General features: G+C 36.9%; 1 protein-coding gene across 4 annotated transcripts in view; it reads left to right on the top strand.

Annotated features, from left to right (window-relative positions):
* LOC106883200 (differentially expressed in FDCP 8 homolog) overlaps positions 1 to 17,198 on the top strand; it is a 65,948-nt gene that overhangs the window by 9,465 nt on the left and 39,285 nt on the right. For 2 of the 4 annotated variants that reach the window (XM_014934130.2, XM_014934124.2), the window contains exons 2-3: positions 1,608 to 1,727; positions 10,629 to 11,021. In XM_014934130.2, the coding sequence (XP_014789616.1) occupies positions 1,625 to 1,727; positions 10,629 to 11,021 (496 nt within the window). In that variant the 5' untranslated portion in view covers positions 1,608 to 1,624. Of the gene's footprint in view, positions 1 to 831; positions 851 to 1,607; positions 1,728 to 10,628; positions 11,022 to 17,198 lie in introns of those variants that run through there. The other 2 variants (XM_052972573.1, XM_014934143.2) reach the window with 2 other exon arrangements.

Genomic DNA, 17,198 nt, shown 5'->3' with positions numbered 1-17,198 from the left:
CTCTTTTGCCGAACCACTAAGTGATGGAGACGTAAACACACTAACACCAATTGTCAAGTGGTGGAGAAGGACACACACACACACACACACACACACACACACACATGCATATACACAACAGGCTTCTTTCAGTTTCCGTCTACCAAATCCACTCATAAGGCTTTGGTCGGCCTGATGCTATAGTAGAAGACACTTGCCCAAGGTGCCACAAAGTGGGACTGAACCCAGAACCATGTAGTTGAGAAGCAAGCTCTTTAGCACACAGCCATACCTGTGTCTAAAAAATAGCCTTTTTCTTTTTTTTAAATTTTTTTCACATATGGGTAGAGTAACTTCTTGAAAACAACTAAGAATCAAAAGTTTGCTGTATGAAAATATATGGACATGTAAATTTATTAATAGCAATAGAAGCTTTCAAATTAATATAGGTATTTAGAAATGATTACTGTTCAACATATTCACTCAGTTATTATCCAGTGGCCATCCGTCTCTCTCTTGGTAGAAGTGAGATACAGTAATGAAGTGTAATTTCTTGGGCCTTTCATTCAAATGATAGGAATTCCATTGTGTATTTGGACATTACACTTAATTTATCTTTTGGAAATGTTATCTGTAATGTATACTTTATCCAGAGTAAAACTTAATTCTCATCTTATCTTTCATGAAATAGGACCTTGGCTTCTTAGGACTATTGTAAGAATTTCATATATTATTTGATGACATTTACTGGAATTCTCTTCTCTATGGAAAAACATTGTTTCAGTGACTTCAACATGGCTCATTGTAGTTTAATCTCTCTCCAGGGATTCAATTTTATGTAGAGATTGAAACCTTTGATGTTCTGAACAATGTAAGCTAGTTAATCTCTTCTCATATATTTTTCATTGAATTTTTATACCAACTCACTTCAGACAATACCTGCTTCTACGATACAAACTTTCTGTTTTAAAGTGATCTTATTTTAAAATTTCATGTTAATTTATGTTAATTTATGCTCTAAATACCAGTTTAATAATGACTTATTTTTCTAAATTCTTCATTATTTCCAAAATCAATTGAAACAAAAGATGTGTAAAGCTCAGTGTCTTGACACCGTCCCTTATAAAGGAGATGACTGAGGCCTCTGAGATATCAGCCACATTGCTGTACTCAAGAAGACCCATCCACCACAGCAGAATTGATACTGGTGTTGGTGCCACATAAAAAGCACTCATGCTGGTGTCATGTTAAAAGCACTGGTGCCCGTGCCACATAAAAAGCACTCAGTACACTCTGTGGAGTGGTTGGCATTAGGAAGGGCATCCAGCTGTAGAAACCATACCAGAACAGACAATGGAGCCTGGTGTAGCCTCTAGCCTTACTAGCTCTGGTCAAATCATCCAACCCATGTCAGAATGGAAAATGGATGTTAAATGATGATGTTGATGAAGTGTATTTCAACAGTGGTCATCCCACCACTAATCTTAAGAAACATTGGTGGTCAAAATGCAGGGCTTCATGGTACAGAAGAAGAACAAGATCTAAATGAATGACTGGTGATGATAATAGTGATATTCATGTAGTAAGGTTTATTATACTTTAACATTTGAAAATCTACTTTTTTTCAGGTTGATGCCTCATCAGGATGGAGTCTATATGGGAAGGAAGTGGTCTTCCTATAATGACAGATAATATATCAATTTTGGATAAAAAAGTATCCAATGTAGAAGATACTTATGTGGAGTCTGGTATGTATTTTATTCATCTAATAATTTTAAATTTTTGTGGGTATATGCATTTGCTTACATATAAGCATGTGTTGGGAACTTCTGCAAATTTAGTTGTTTGCATAAATTATGTAGTTATTTTTTCAAGTTCTCAGATTGGTCTCTAGGAGAGATGAGAAATAATTGTGATGCTCATGCCTTAATTAACTGAAGATATTATTAACATTGTGTGGGAAGTGAAACTGTTTTGATTAAGCCTCGTATTTGGCTCATTGAAAACTGAGCTTTTACTCCCTGGTGTTGGTCCCTTTCGTAATTCAGTCCTTCACAAACTGAACAACACAATGAAAGTGGATTTCTTTTATTGTTCAGCTTTACAGAGCAAGTTAAAAAAAAGTATTTTAAAACCTGGCTCTTTTATGATCATGTTTTTGATTAAAATAATCAGAGAAACAAAAGGTCGAAAAACTTTGAGAATCTTTCTTGGGATAACCTGAAAAGCAAATGACCTGTTTGGATATGAAGAATGTAAAGCAAAGTGTAATTGGATCCTCAGTTGATTTCAGCAAGAAGTTTACTGGATGACCCACTTATTTGTGAGTAGACCAGTACTTCTAGTGCTGGCGGTTGAGTATTCCGAAGACTCTTGCATCTTTAAACATAATCCCTAGCTAAACTTGGTTTCGCATAGTACCTGCAAAGGATTACTCTTTGAATTGCATGTACGTATCACCCACTAAGCTTCCACACAGTTTCCATCTTTCTAGTTTCATTCACAAAGCTTGGGTTGGTCAAGATTAGAGTAAAGGACACTTACCCAAGGTGTTGTGCAGTATGATGGAACCAGGGACCTTCTGAATGCAAAGCAAAATTCTTAAGCATTCGGCCATTCTCACTTATCGAATGCTTATGAGTGGAAGTAAATTTCAGGTGAGCTTAATCTATAACTAAGTCTCAGTTCTTGGTTTTTAGATATTTCACTTCACCAACATCACTCTTGAGAAAAACGTGAAAGTCACAACATCACTCTCCTGCTATAGCTCTGATAGTTTTTCTCAAAGAAAACTTAAACTGAACTCTTTTTAAGCCCAATTCCTTTTATTTTTCATTTTATCTTTTTTATTTTATTCAAATTGTTGTTTAACCCCAGGTCATTATGCCTGATCAAGCAGGCCTGTGACAAAAGGTGTTTCACCCATGACAACCCTGTCTTTCTCTTGGGTATTGCACATCTAGGACAACATTATCCAATGTGTCCCTCTCTTTTTTCCAAAATGATAGTCTGAGTGAGATTTTACTGGCTGAGCAATTATACAGAGACTCCATGATAGGTTTACTAACTTTGAAGTTGAATATTTTTATATATTTTGGATTTTGAATGTTAAAAATAAAAATTTGTAGATTATTTCTTTTGATTCTTGTTATTAACACATTTTCTAAACTTTGCTTATTACTTCTTTTTAACTGTATCTCCTGTTTTTCTTCTTTCACTTAACAGCATTTTAAGCCTTTGCTTGTCATTGCATGTATTCTGACAAAACAACTAATAATAATAATAATAATAATAATAATAATAATAATTCTTTTTACTTAAGGCACAAGGCCTGAAATTTTGGAGAAGGGGCCTAGTCGATTACATCGAACCCAGTGTTTCACTGGTACTTAATTTATAGATCCTGAAAGGATAAGTTAACCTTGGTGGAATTCGAACTCAGAACGTGAAGACAGATGAAAGGCCACTAAGCATTTTGCCCAGCATGCTAACTCAGAATGTACTGACAGACAAAATACTGCTAAGCATTTCGCCTGGGGGTCATAATGATTCTGCCAGCTTTCCGCCTAAATAATAATAAGAAGAATGATTGCTCCTGATTTAAGCATAAGAACAGCAATTTTGAAGGGCCAGTACTTCACTGGTACTTTATCTTATTGACCCTGAAAAATGAATGGAAAAGTTGATCCTTGAGGGATTTGAACTCAGACTGTAAAGAGCCCAAAACAAGTGCTTCAAGACATTTTTTCAATACTTTAATGATTCTTATTTCTTTATTGCCCACAATACATGGCTGGAGATAAAAGGAAGGCAGTGGTGGGGTGCTAGAGCAAACCCTTAAAATACAAGTGGGTGAGCATAAGGGGGGATACAGACAATGGGTCACGGGAGTGGATGAAAGAGTGAATATTTTTATATGAGTGTGAGTGGGGTGTAACAGATGGTTAAAGATGAGGGTAGAGGTGAATGCAGTGAGTGATAAAGAAGGGTAAAGTGAAAGAAAGGCAGTGTATTTCAAGAAAAAAATATGTTAAAAAGTAAGTTGGGTATATTTAGGAAGTTAAATAGAAAATGACTCAGCATGAGTCAGTAAAAGAAGGAACTTTTGAAAATATAATTTATCGAGGTTAAATTACTCAAAGTAAATAAATAAACGCACATACACACTCTGTCTGTCTTGCTATCTGTCTGTCTTGCTATCTGTCTGTCTTGCTATCTGTCTGTCTTGCTATCTGTCTGTGTATCTGTCTCCCTCCCTCTCACATACAGATAATGAATATCTTGTATTGAATGTCTCTACAGAACTTTGGGGGTAAGAAAAGAAATGCTGATATCCAATTGAAGATAAGAGCAACACTTATGCAATTCTACTCCATTAGTCTACTGGATGGTTTGCTGTCTGCACTGTAATCAAGCAAACTTGTGCTTTAGCTTTGCTGTATTAGTTGCTGGGTCATCAAGTTGTCCCCCACTTTCTCTCTCTCTCTCACTCGATTAACCTGTCAGGCAAGTAGGCAAAGTAGAGTAGGACAAGTTTATTGCCATTTTCTGAAGCACAACATGTCTCCAGTGATAAGATACATATGTTAATAGCTAAGAACAAATCATAAGACCGCACAGCATGGATGCATATGGTGCAAACAGTTGGCAGGAAGCAAAAAATTGTGTGTGGCTATGTGGTAAAAAGCTTGCTTTCCAACCACATGGTTCCAGGTTCAGTCCCACTGTCTATCTACCTATCTATCTATATTCTCACACACACACACACACACACACACACACACACACACACACACACACACACACACACACACACACACGAGCTCGTGAATATAAAGACCAGGGGGCAGTGATTTGGAACTTCATGCTGCTATTGCTAAGACAAGTGACCAAGACTTTTGGCAATATACCTTGCTTGAGAAGACCTATCAAGCTAAGCGAGATCGCAGTCATGGCTGATGGTTGTGTTACATAACTGGCACCCATGCTGGTGGCATGTAAAAAGCACCCACTACTTGGACTGGTTGGCATTAGGAAGGGAATCCAGCCATAGAAACCATGCCAAATCAGATTGGAACCTGGTGCTGTTCCCCAACTTACCAGTTCTCAGTCAAACCATCCAACCTATGCCAGTATGGAAAACGAACATTAAATGATGATGATGATGATGGTGTTGCTGTTGTTTATTCACAGGTCAGGTCTGTTCAAGCAAGCCTGAGATCAAAGATATTCCAGTCATGATCATGTCTTTTCCCTTAGATATAGTAAATACAAGATTCAAAATATCCTTCTTTTCTAAAATAACAGGGTGTGATTTGAGAAAGATTTGGCTTCTACTTGTAGAAGGTCTTCTTGCCATACAGAGGTTATCTTTCTCTATGGCATAAAAGTTTACTTTGTTGTGACTAATACAGCAAGTGGATAGCAAAAAATGAAGAACTTCCTGGTTTATAGTGGGGTTAAATGGAAGAAGATCTAATATCATAGACATCAATAAGGATGAAAATAATGAGGCAATGAGTCACTATAGATAAGATAGGATGTATATATCTTAAAGACTTTCTTTAATTTGAATAATTTGATTTTGCTGTGTATGAATTATATGTGCCAGATAACAACAGTCATGATAGTAAAAACAGAGTAATTTAGTAAAGTTATATGTACTAGAAAGAAAGTGGGTATAGCATAACTAGACTGTTTCCACATGGGTGGCATGTAAAAGTGCTCGTATGGTGTCACGTAGAAGTGCCTGTGTGGTGCCATGTAAAAGCACCTGTGCAATGCCACGTAAAAGTGCCTATGTAGTGTCACATAAAAGTACCTGTGTTGCACCATGTAAAAGGGCCCATGTGGAATCATGTAAAAGTTCCTGTGCAGTGCCATGTAAAAGCATCCAGCACACTCTGTAAAGTGACTGGCGTTAGGAAGGGCATCCAGCTGTAGAAACCATGCCAAATCAGACTGGAGCTTGGTGCATCCCTCCCTCCTCCTCCAGCTTGCCAACTGTGGTCACACTGTCCAACCCATGCCAGCATGAACAACAGATGTTAAATAATGATGAATGTTTTATGATATGCTGCAACTAGACTAAATGATATCAAAATGAGTTTGAGATATTGTTTCTCGGTCAAATCCAGCCCTCTGCTGAGTCTGTTTTTTTTTAATAGTCATCTGATGGTGGAAACTGTCAATAAATATTATTAAAGTAGTGAATGCAGTGGGATGTTGATATAAATGACTTAATTTGCTTTGCTAAAAATCGACTTTACATCCAGACATCTCAGATGTCCTTATACATTTCTCGTCACAATGTGCTTCCGTTTTCCTCTTGATTGACTCCTTCTCCTCTTTTTAGGCCTGAATTGTTTAACTATATTGTCTTCCCATCATCCCATAAGTCTTCTGAGTTGTCTGTTCTAACAACTGCAAAGGTCCATCTGTTGTCAGTGAATCTTGCAATATATCCAGCCGCAGCAGAACTCTTACTTTTGGTATTCTGTGATCACATCTTTCGCTCTACTCCATTCTCACATCACCTTTTTTTGGGATGTGCCTCTGCAGTAATATTTCAAGTATAGATCTTTCTGTGACTCTGTGTCATAGCTAGTTGTTGCTCGTCATTCTTTGTAGTAGCTCATCTCTCACTTGTGTATAAGGGCACAAATAGGATAGTACTAGTAAAGAGATTAGCATGCAGGGTCTTGTCCAATTGTGCCTTGAACATATCCTTATTTACCTTCCACCTTGCTCTTACTTCGTGCAAGATTTCAACATTCATGTCTTTGTATATATTTGTGATCAGAGATTGTCTGAAAATGTGGAGTTAGCATCAATGGTGAAGTACTAAACTCATCTCTGATTTGCAGACACCATTGTGCCTATCCTAGAAAACCTCAGTTCAGCTGCAGACCATGCTGATAAAGCTGGACATCAGAGTTTAGCAGTAAATCTCAAAATAAACTGCATGGAAACAAAATATATGCAGTCTGAAAGTGTAGTTCAAAGTTCAGTGGTAGCAGGAAGTGATGAAATTGAGGAAAAGAGTGTCTTTGTAGGACAAACATCCTTGTCACTTAACCTGTTATTTATTAATCTATCTCCTCTTAGATTGTGAGTTCAAATCTGATGCTTCTTTGTTTCTAAACAGAACACTTTATTCTACATTGCCTCGGTTCGTTAGGCACAAGATCAACTAGGAAACGTTCAGCAGAATTAACCACATTGCTCTTGAGAGAGAGCAATGTGCATGTTGGCACATTGCCCCCTCTCCCATCAAGAAAGGTCAAGTGATGTCTTTGATACATAGCTTTCTCTGATCAGGAAAGCCTAGTTTAGTTACTTATACATAGCTCTCTGATTCCAAAAGGCCAAAGATCAAATGAAACCATTGACACAAAGCTGTTTCTCATGAGAAAAGTTTGAGTAAAGTCATTGATGCATAATCTTTTTTTGTGAAATCTAGTGAAAACATTACATTAACATTATATGTGCCAAAGCTTGTATAAAATGTGCTGAGTTCTTACAATGAAGATAGTCTTTGTCACACCTGTTGATAATATTTCTTATAATTCATCTGTAAGCCAAGACCACTTGGTCAGTGCCCTTAAATGTTTCCTCAGCCATGTATTTATTCTCTCTCTATCTACTCCTCTCCATATCACAAATATTCCTAAGACTGGTGCTTACCTCCAGTTATTATAGCATTAAGTAGACAATGAGAGATAAATCTTCTCCAGGAAAGGACACTGGCCTGATGCTGGGAGTTTTTCTTGTAGAATACATGGAACAAGGCATAGCAAAATACTTTTCAGTTGCACACTGTTACTCCTGCTTGCTGCAATCAATTAGGCAAACAGCTGTTGAGAGTTAAGTATCCTTGGTCATACTCCCATAATGTAGTGCTGGTGATAAGATATGAACTACTGATTTATTGGTTGATGGTCCAATACATAAGTGACTCAACTATTTATGGTCCCATGCCTTTTGTCTGTCTATTCATCTTCTCTGCCAACTATTTCTGGGAGGATTGTTGGGGCAGAGTCCTCAGGCACCTCCTCCATAGAACCATATCAGAAGCAACCATCAAACTTTCTGGTTGGATTCTTGAGTATGACCAATTGAGATTGTGAATATTATCCAGCCATTTGGTTCTTGGTCTACCCCTCAGTCTCCTGCTGGCTAACTCAGCTTGTCAAGTCCACCATGTGATTATTTCCAGTGACATTCTAATCACATATCCGTAGAACCAGAGCTGGAGAAACTCCCTGATCTCTAAGTTATGCACCCTGTTGAGTAATGTTACTAGAGAAATACTTCAGACAAACTCCACTTCAGCCACTTGTATTGCTTTTTAAGTGTTTATTAAATTACATTAAACAAGTTAGGATGAAACAGACTGTATTCTTTCTGTATTCTTTTACTTGTTTCAGTTATTTGACTGTGGCCATGCTGGAGCACTGCCTTTAGTCGAGGAAATTGACCCTAGGACTTATTCTTTGTAAGCCTAGTACTTATTCTATCGGTCTCTTTTGCCGAACTGTTAAGTTATGGGGACAGCATTGGTTGTCAAGCGATGTTGTGTGTGTGTGTGTGTGTGGGGGGGGGGGCAAACACACGCACACACACATATATATACATATATATGATAGGCTTCTTTCAGTTTCCGTCTACCAAATCCACTTACAAGGCTTTGGTCGGCCTGAAGCTATAGTAGAAGACACTTGCCCAAGGTACCATGCAGTGGGACTGAACCCAGAACCATGTGGTTGGTAAGCAAGCTACTTACCACACAGCCACCTTGTCTTTTCTTCCATTTCCCAACTTAAAGTATTTGACCCTTTAATATTTAAACCAGCCATATCCAGCTCAAATAATCTATCTGTTTTATGTTCCAATCGGTCAGATCTGGTCTGTCACTCCTGCTCTGCAATGTCATTCTAAATATAAGAAGCATATTCTCGAAATCTCAAACCTGTGAGATAATGCATAATTAATTCAAAACAATGTGAATAAATAAGCATTACATTAGACAGAGTAATCTGAATGCTAAAGGGTTAATTTCTATGCAATTCTGTTTTCCTGCATCAGCAGATGTACATTCTTGCACATCATTCAGCAATTCATTCATCACTAGTTCAGCAAAAATGGTGAATGTTTCCTGTGTTTATCAGGGAAATGTAAAAATATTAACCAATGACCAATATCCTTTTATTCATTCAGTCTTCTGATATCTGTTTTTCCATGCTAGTATGGGTAGGTTGTATACTTATTGTTGAGGCTTTACTGTACAGACAAATGCTCTTCCTACTTCTAACTCATATCTGTTTTTTGAGTAAGAGATTCTTCATTTTGGGTTTCTTTGAAAGTGCAGAGTTGGAGGAAGATTTGTTAGCAGTGTATGTCAATATAGCATCACTGTTCTTCCCAAAATGGCTTCATGTGAAGACATAGAACGTAATCATTTACATGCACACACCCACCCACATACACAACTGGCTTCCATACGGTTTTTGTGTACTAATTTGACTCATAAGGCATTGATCAGCCCAAGTCATTCATTCAAGTTGCTGCACAGTGAGATAGAACTCAAAACTATATGGTTGTGAAGCAAACTCCATTTCTTCACAGCCATCCTCAAGATAATTGTTTCTTGTTAATTTTATAATACTTTATGCATTAAATATGTTAGTGCTAACTTACTGATTGTTTTTCATGTGGATATTGTCTTTTAATTTTTTTTTTAAGCAGTTCTATTATATTGTGCCAACAAATATACAATCTTCTTACATTTACTTTGGCAAGTACAGAGAAATATATATACTTGACTATTCAATTCAGAACAGGACTGAGATATGTCCAGGGTTGCCTCTTGTGCTTGCTATCTACATGAAAATGCTGTTACTCATTGACTAATTGCATTTTCCCTCTTAGTCTGCATATTTATTTCTAACTACTTTTCTGATGTCTTCATTGTTTTATGTCTGCTTTTCTATACCAGCAGTGTTTTCCAATCATATATTCTTTCTATTGCCAACTCTTACTGATACTTCTTACAAAATGCAGTGACATGGTGCATGTACTCTCAAACCAAGTATTAAATATGTTTAAACAAATCTATCTTACATAGCTTTAAACCTGGCTGCTTCCTTTCTGTATATCATAAACACTTAAAATTTCAGAAAACTGAGATCTATCAAATATCTGAAGACATAGCATGCTGAATTTGGATTCCTCCCCCAGCATATTTGACAATTTTAAAGTAAAATGATTTTAGCTTTTGCGAAAAACTAAGCTCTACTAAAACTGTTTAACATCCTTCATAAAGGATAAAAATTTCTGCAAAGACTAAAGAAATTTTCTTTATATTCATGATAGTACCCCAGCATGGCCAGAACTCTCCAAGTGAAAATCAATAAAAGATTATTGCATTTATCTTCATATGCAGCTTGTACTTTTTTTTTTAATGTTTGCTTTGGAAAAATCTTACTAACATATTCTTGAACCACAAGTAAACTGTTTGGCATGATTGATTTGCGTATGCTATTTAGAACTAACAAATAAATAATAATTATAATGATAATGATTTTAATTAAGATAATCATGATAATATATTACATAAAATTTCTGTGTTTATGTACCCATTAAAACAGGTTTAGACTCTGCAAAAGAGAATGTTCAAAATAAAGAAAATTTAAATGATATCGAAAAGAGTGAACTCGGTGATTGTAAAGTGTGTGTAACTTGTGAGGATGAGGATAAGCAGCAAGCAGAGTTACCACTTTCAGCATCAGATGAGAAACTACAGAACAATGATGTGTATAAGACAGAATGTAGATCTGAAGGTGACAGTGGTAATACAGCCTTAAATCAAGATAGGCAAAGCCCCAACGTGGGTAATAAAGCTATAAAGCCTCCAGCTATGGATGAAAGTAGCAACAGTGTACATACTGGTGACAGAAACAAGCCTGTACGGCAACGATTTAACCCTTTCAATAATGAATTTATCTTTGAAGAAGACCACTTCTCTGAAGTAGAATCAACAAGTGAGTGATTATTACCTTTTTTTTTTTTCATTATTATTATTTACAATACCTGTTTTGAAATATACACACACATGCGCACATACATTCACACACGTGTGCATGTGCACTGTGAATGGATCCTTCATTGGTTTTGAAGATGACTATTCCAGTTGTTCAATTAATGGAATTACCTACTCGTTGTGTTATAAGTGGCTGAATATTCCACAGAAAAGTTGTACTGTATATGTGCCTGTAATCTTGTAATGTATAGTCAGAATTAACATGACGTTATGTGTGACAAGGATTGCTTTTTGAATTCATAACTGTAATTAATCTGATGGATTTCCACACACTTTCCATCTGCTGAATTTCACTCGTAAGCCTTGTGTCAACCCAAGACTAAGCAAGAAAGAAACTTATCAAAAGTGTTGCACGGTAGAATAGAACCAGATACCTCATGGTTGCAATGGAAACTTCTTAGCTGTTCAGCCATATCTGCACATGCATGCAAGCACCCATGCACAGATTTGTGCACATATTTATGCACAAAACATTGCATGTACACACACACACACACTATGACCAAATGTTTTTATTATTTATTAATAACTTGAAAGAAAAAAATGGTTAAAATGATAAGTTGCCATCGGCTGTGACTTAAGTTGCTGAATGGCAATCAAATAATTTTAGACATTCTTTGCTTGACTTTTTTTTATGATAAAACATTTTGCTGAAAAAGGAGTAAAATAAATAATTTAAGCAGAAAAATGTTCAATGAACTACAACTTCATTGTCACACTGGCCAGCATTTTTGTACTCCATGAGTTCATTCACTCAAGGAAATGGAAGGAACAATGAATCATATTTTAAACTTGGGACTATGATACTAATGGATTTAGATGAATTTTTTACCTTCTACTCCTTCACTCTTTTCTAAAATAGTATAAAAAACAATGAAAACATGCTGCGAGGAAGAAACAGGGAAGAGTTCAACATTTTGGAGTGGTCGTTCATCAACTACAAGCAGAAAATAACAAAGTTCCATAGAAAGTAGCATTTACAATGAAAGCCTTTAATGGAAATAAGTACAGTGGAATGGTGTTTATTTTACAGCCAAACGACCGTTTTACTGCCAAAGGAAATAAAGTGTGAGAGTGTGTTTTGTACATACATGTGTGAATCATCTACAGCACCAACCATGCCCTCTACCTCTTCAACTTCTTGTCCACCCTAGTCCCTACCAACTTTTTCACCATGGATGTCATGCTGCTCCATGACAACAATCTCCTAGTCCTAAAACACTTCCTTGATCATCACAACACACTTGAACTAAGCTCCATGACTATCTTCTTCTTTGGTGAACTTACCCTCACTCCCAACTTTTCCTTTCCTGGAGATTTCTACCTACCAGCAGGTTTCACCTGAAATCTTTACTTCACACTGCTCTATTTGTTGGTCATATTAGCCCATATTGTTGGTCATCTATCCTTAGTTTCACTGGACCCACTCCAGATGTGTTACATTGACAAAAATACCATCACCCTGTCTTACTTGTGAAGACCTGAACTTCTTGTTACTTTCACCAGTTCCTTCCACCCTGCCCTGGGTTTCACACCCAACAACTCCATCAGCTCTGGTACTTCTTGGATATTTCAATTTTTTTGCCACTCCAACTGCTCCACTTTTGTCTTTTATAAACTCACTGATTTCCACTTTGCTCTACCTGTTTTCACTACTGCTACAACACTTGTCTCTTCATCCAGAATTTCGCCACTTTGCACAGACTTAACTCTTCCTCCCATGTTGCCAACTGTTTCGCTTGTACCATCAAGAACATTTCTTGTGGAATCTTCTTGCTAGTACAAGCAACCTAATGCTGGTTTTGTGGCCTGCTGTTCATTGAGGAACTGGCTGGAGATTGGCGGGCTGTTTTAGGGAGTACCTTTTAGATGTCTGGCATAACACCATTTTGCTCCAATCTATGGCCATCACTTCAATTTTTCCGGTCATACTAAGTTGCATTTCGTTGTCTGTGGTAGTGTTTTACCCCTGTTTTCCACCAACAGTAAAATGTCCCACCCAACTGGGATGAATAATTACCTTGTTTTTCTTTAGTAATACTGCCTTACGCATACGTGCATATGTAACATGCTCATACATTTTTATTGCCTAGCAAGAAGCTCTCACCATGCCTCTTCCTTGGCAATAGATTATTCTTTTGGCTTTAAAACACCATTCTGCACTACCTACTCCTGTTATTCATTTCACCATGTGGTTGTCATTGTAAACACTGCTTTTCATAGAACACTTTTTCTTTTTCTCTCTCTTGTTCTTGAAGGACCATTGGCCAAAATATTGAATTCTTCTCTGTTTCGTCTTTTTCGGTGTAAAATTAATTACCTTGTACTGACTCCATGTTTCTGGTTACTGAATTTTTTTTCTTGTCTCATTGTCACACCGTTCATTCTCTCAGCCATGTCTGACTTGAAACAATGGCAACAACTCTCTAATATTGCTACCATGATAAAATACACTGAATATGCTTTGTGAAGGGAGATGTTTGTGATTGAAAAGAGACACCATGACAATGTGAGGGTAGAGAGGACTATTTAGTCTTGCGAAGGATATGACAACCTCTCTAGTGCTGATGCTGTCACAAAATATATAATCCATTACACTCTGAAAAGTGGTTGGTGTTAGGAAGGGCATCTGGCTGCAGGAACAAAGCCAAATGAAATGTACAAGTTAGACATGATCTCCAAAACCATTTAGGATAATAACTTTGGGTAGGAGCTGATTTGGATCATTTTGAAATGTCCTGTCCCTGGCAGTATAGAAATGACAGAAACTGATGATGATGATGTAGACTTCTGGATTAGGAACTAGATTGATTGAATTTGTAATATTATACATCTCGTGCTGGTGGCATGTAAAAGCACCCACTACACTCTCAGAGTGGTTGGCATTAGGAAGGGCATCCAGCTGTAGAAACTCTGCCAGATCAAATTGGAGCCTGGTGCAGCCTTCTGGCTTGCCAGTCCTCAGTCAAATCGTCCAATCCATGCCAGTATGGAAAGCAGACGTTAAACGATGATGATGTATATAGGAATTCAAATTTTATCTTTGGTGTATGAAAATAGTAATGAAATTGTGGTTGTTCAACCCCAGGAAAGCCCTGACTAAGCAGTATTTAGAATCAAAGGCATTCTATCTGTAACCATACTGTCTTTTTGGTATATCTAAGAATACATTTTTCAGTGTGTCCTTCCTTTGTTTTTCTTTTTTTTTTTAGTAAGTTACTGTGCTGTGATTTGACGAAATTTAAATGTGGCTACTATTTCTAGCAAATCAAATGACTGTGCAGAGACTACTTTGTTGTTATTGGTTCATATATTTGAAGTAAAATAAATTGGACCAGTGTTGATTTTTGTATGCTATATTTGGTAACTTAAGTAGTAGCAGCTATAGTTGAGTTTAGTTCTTGTGCCTAAAAGTACAACTAACCTCTCATACATTATTACTATATTTATACCATGATTTATACCATGTCAAATATTTATACCATGATTTTTTTTTTTTTTTCTTTTTTTTTTGTACTCAAATTCTCAAGCAGGGAATTCTGTTCAGAAAGCTTTGATTCCACCTCTTCCACCCACTCTGCCATCACCCGCCTGCCCATGCATGCAGTCAGACAGATGGACAAACAAACACACACACGCACACACAGAGAAATATTGTTGTGTTTGATTTTTTTTTTCTGTTTAGATGTTACTTTAATCAGTGGAGGTCAGTGGTGATGATGGTGGAGAGGATTATGATGATGATGTGTATGTATAAATGAAATAGTTGAAGGAAACATCTGTGCTTATGTATTGGTCTGTAATATACGCATGCACTTCCACTGTGAGAGATGGAGAGATGTGCACCTATTTGCACTTGCCTACAGATGCACATATTATGCAGGCACCCACATGCATGATGTATGCATACACAGGAGGCATTCGCATAGAACTATAATAGTTACTTGTTAAAAATCAGTAAAAGTTTAAAACTTACCATCATCATCATCATCATCATTGTTTAACGTCCGCTTTCCATGCTAGCATGGGTTGGACAACTTGACTGAGGACTGTTGAACCGGATGGCTGCACCAGGCTCCAATCTGATCTGGCAGAGTTTCTATAGCTGGATGCCCTTCCTAACGCCAACCACTCCGAGAGTGTAGTGGGTGCTTTTACATGCCACCAGTACGAGGGCCAGTCACACGGTACTGGTAACGACCACACTCAAAATGGTGTTTTTTACATGCCACCTGCACAGGAGCCAGTCCAGCGGCACTGGCATGTGTGTGAATAAGTAAAGAAGGAAATAAATTTATATCAGGAAGCAATAAAATAAAATATATAATAAGACCCATGGAAATTCCATGGTATAAGTCAGCACATTTGAAAACATCATGCTAGTATATTGAACATGTGCAAGGAGTTTAAAAAAATTCTTTTGGTGTCTTGCCATTTAATAAGGTATTGCTTAATTACCTCTTTGTAATATAGTTGACAGATATGATGTGCTTTATAGTTTAAGGAAATAAAAGATGGATTAAAAGGATAAAAGTGTGGCTGTGCGATTGAGAAACTTGCTTCCCAACCATATGGTCTTGGGATCAATTCCACTGCACAACACCTTGGGCAAGTGTCTTCTACTATAGCCCCTATATATAGATAGTTGTGTGTGTGTCTGTGTGTGTGTATACATACATACTATATACCGACTTGTAGTATACTACCAATAAACAACAACTAAGAGTTGCTCCAATGTAATGTATGCTCTGTATCCAGACCATCCAGGTGCCCTACATGTTGAGTCCTGCAACTGATCTATGTATGTGTATATATATATATATATATATATACACGCACGCACGCACGCACACACACACACACACACTCTCTCTCTCTCTCTCTCTCTCATACATTTTTCCTCTGTTACAAAAGAACAATAGAGCTCATTCTTTCTTCATAATATTTGGCAGGGTTAGAAATTTGAATTTGCAATTAAGGAATTCTTAGGCAAAAGATACATAGAATTCACATATACAATGTTTTTTTTTTTAATTATCATTATGAAATTCTTAAAATTATTTCTAGTTGGTGTTCTAGTGCCATTGACTTCTTTTTAGAAATCCTCAGCATAATATAACTCACGACTTGTTATTGATTTAAGTATTTCACGAAGAGAGATATTTCATGGCAGATAGAGATAATTACAGTCTGGAAGAAATTCATGGAACAGTTTTTTTCTCTTCATGGAGCATTGGTAGTTTAGCAGTCAAGAGAAAACAGGAAGAATTCTTAAATATATGTATATAATAGAATGGCTGTCTTGTCTACAAGAAATGTGGGATTGTGTCCCACATCCAACCTTTGATTTTTTTTCTATCCAAAAGGGGTTTTCACCCCAATATTCACATGGTATTATTTATAGTATTATGTGTGTACTTTGAGATTCACTGTTCCAAAAAGAATTATTTCACATTCAAATCATTATGACATCAACGATTTGTGTGTGTGTGTGTGTGTATTTATATATGCATATATCATGCCAAAACAGACAGTGAATCCTGCTGCAGTCTTTTGCCAAGCTAGCACCATGTCAAACCGTTCAACCCATGCCAGCATGGAAAGCAGACATTAAATGATGATGTGTATGTGTATGAAGGCATGTGGCTTGGTTGTTAGGGTATACAACTCCTGATATTATGACCAGGAGTTTGATTCCTGGTGGCCTGTTGTGTCCCTGAAGAAGACATTTTATTTCACATTGCTCCAGTTCACTCAGCTGACAAAAATGAGTAGTACCTGTAATAAAAAGGACCAACCTTGTCACATTCAGTATCATGCTGAACCTCCCTGAGAGGTATATATATGTGTGTGTGTGTGTATATATATATATATATATATATATAATAATTTATTTTCAAATGCACAAATGCTGATAGACCAGCAGAGACAGGATAAAATACCCTTACAAAGCAGAAAAATATGTCAGCAACCAGTCTCATGGCTGGTTGCTGACATATTTTTCTGCTTTGTAGGGATATTTTATCCTGTCTCTGCTGTTCTATCAGTGCTTGTGCATTTGAAAATAAAAAAATAAATTATCTTATTTGTATCTCACAATACACATTTCACCACTTCT

Source organism: Octopus bimaculoides, chromosome 1 (genome assembly GCF_001194135.2).
Source record: "Octopus bimaculoides isolate UCB-OBI-ISO-001 chromosome 1, ASM119413v2, whole genome shotgun sequence".
Lineage (NCBI taxonomy): Eukaryota > Metazoa > Mollusca > Cephalopoda > Octopoda > Octopodidae > Octopus > Octopus bimaculoides.
Note: the sequence above shows the minus strand (reverse complement) of the source record. Positions and strands in the feature narration are given on the sequence as shown.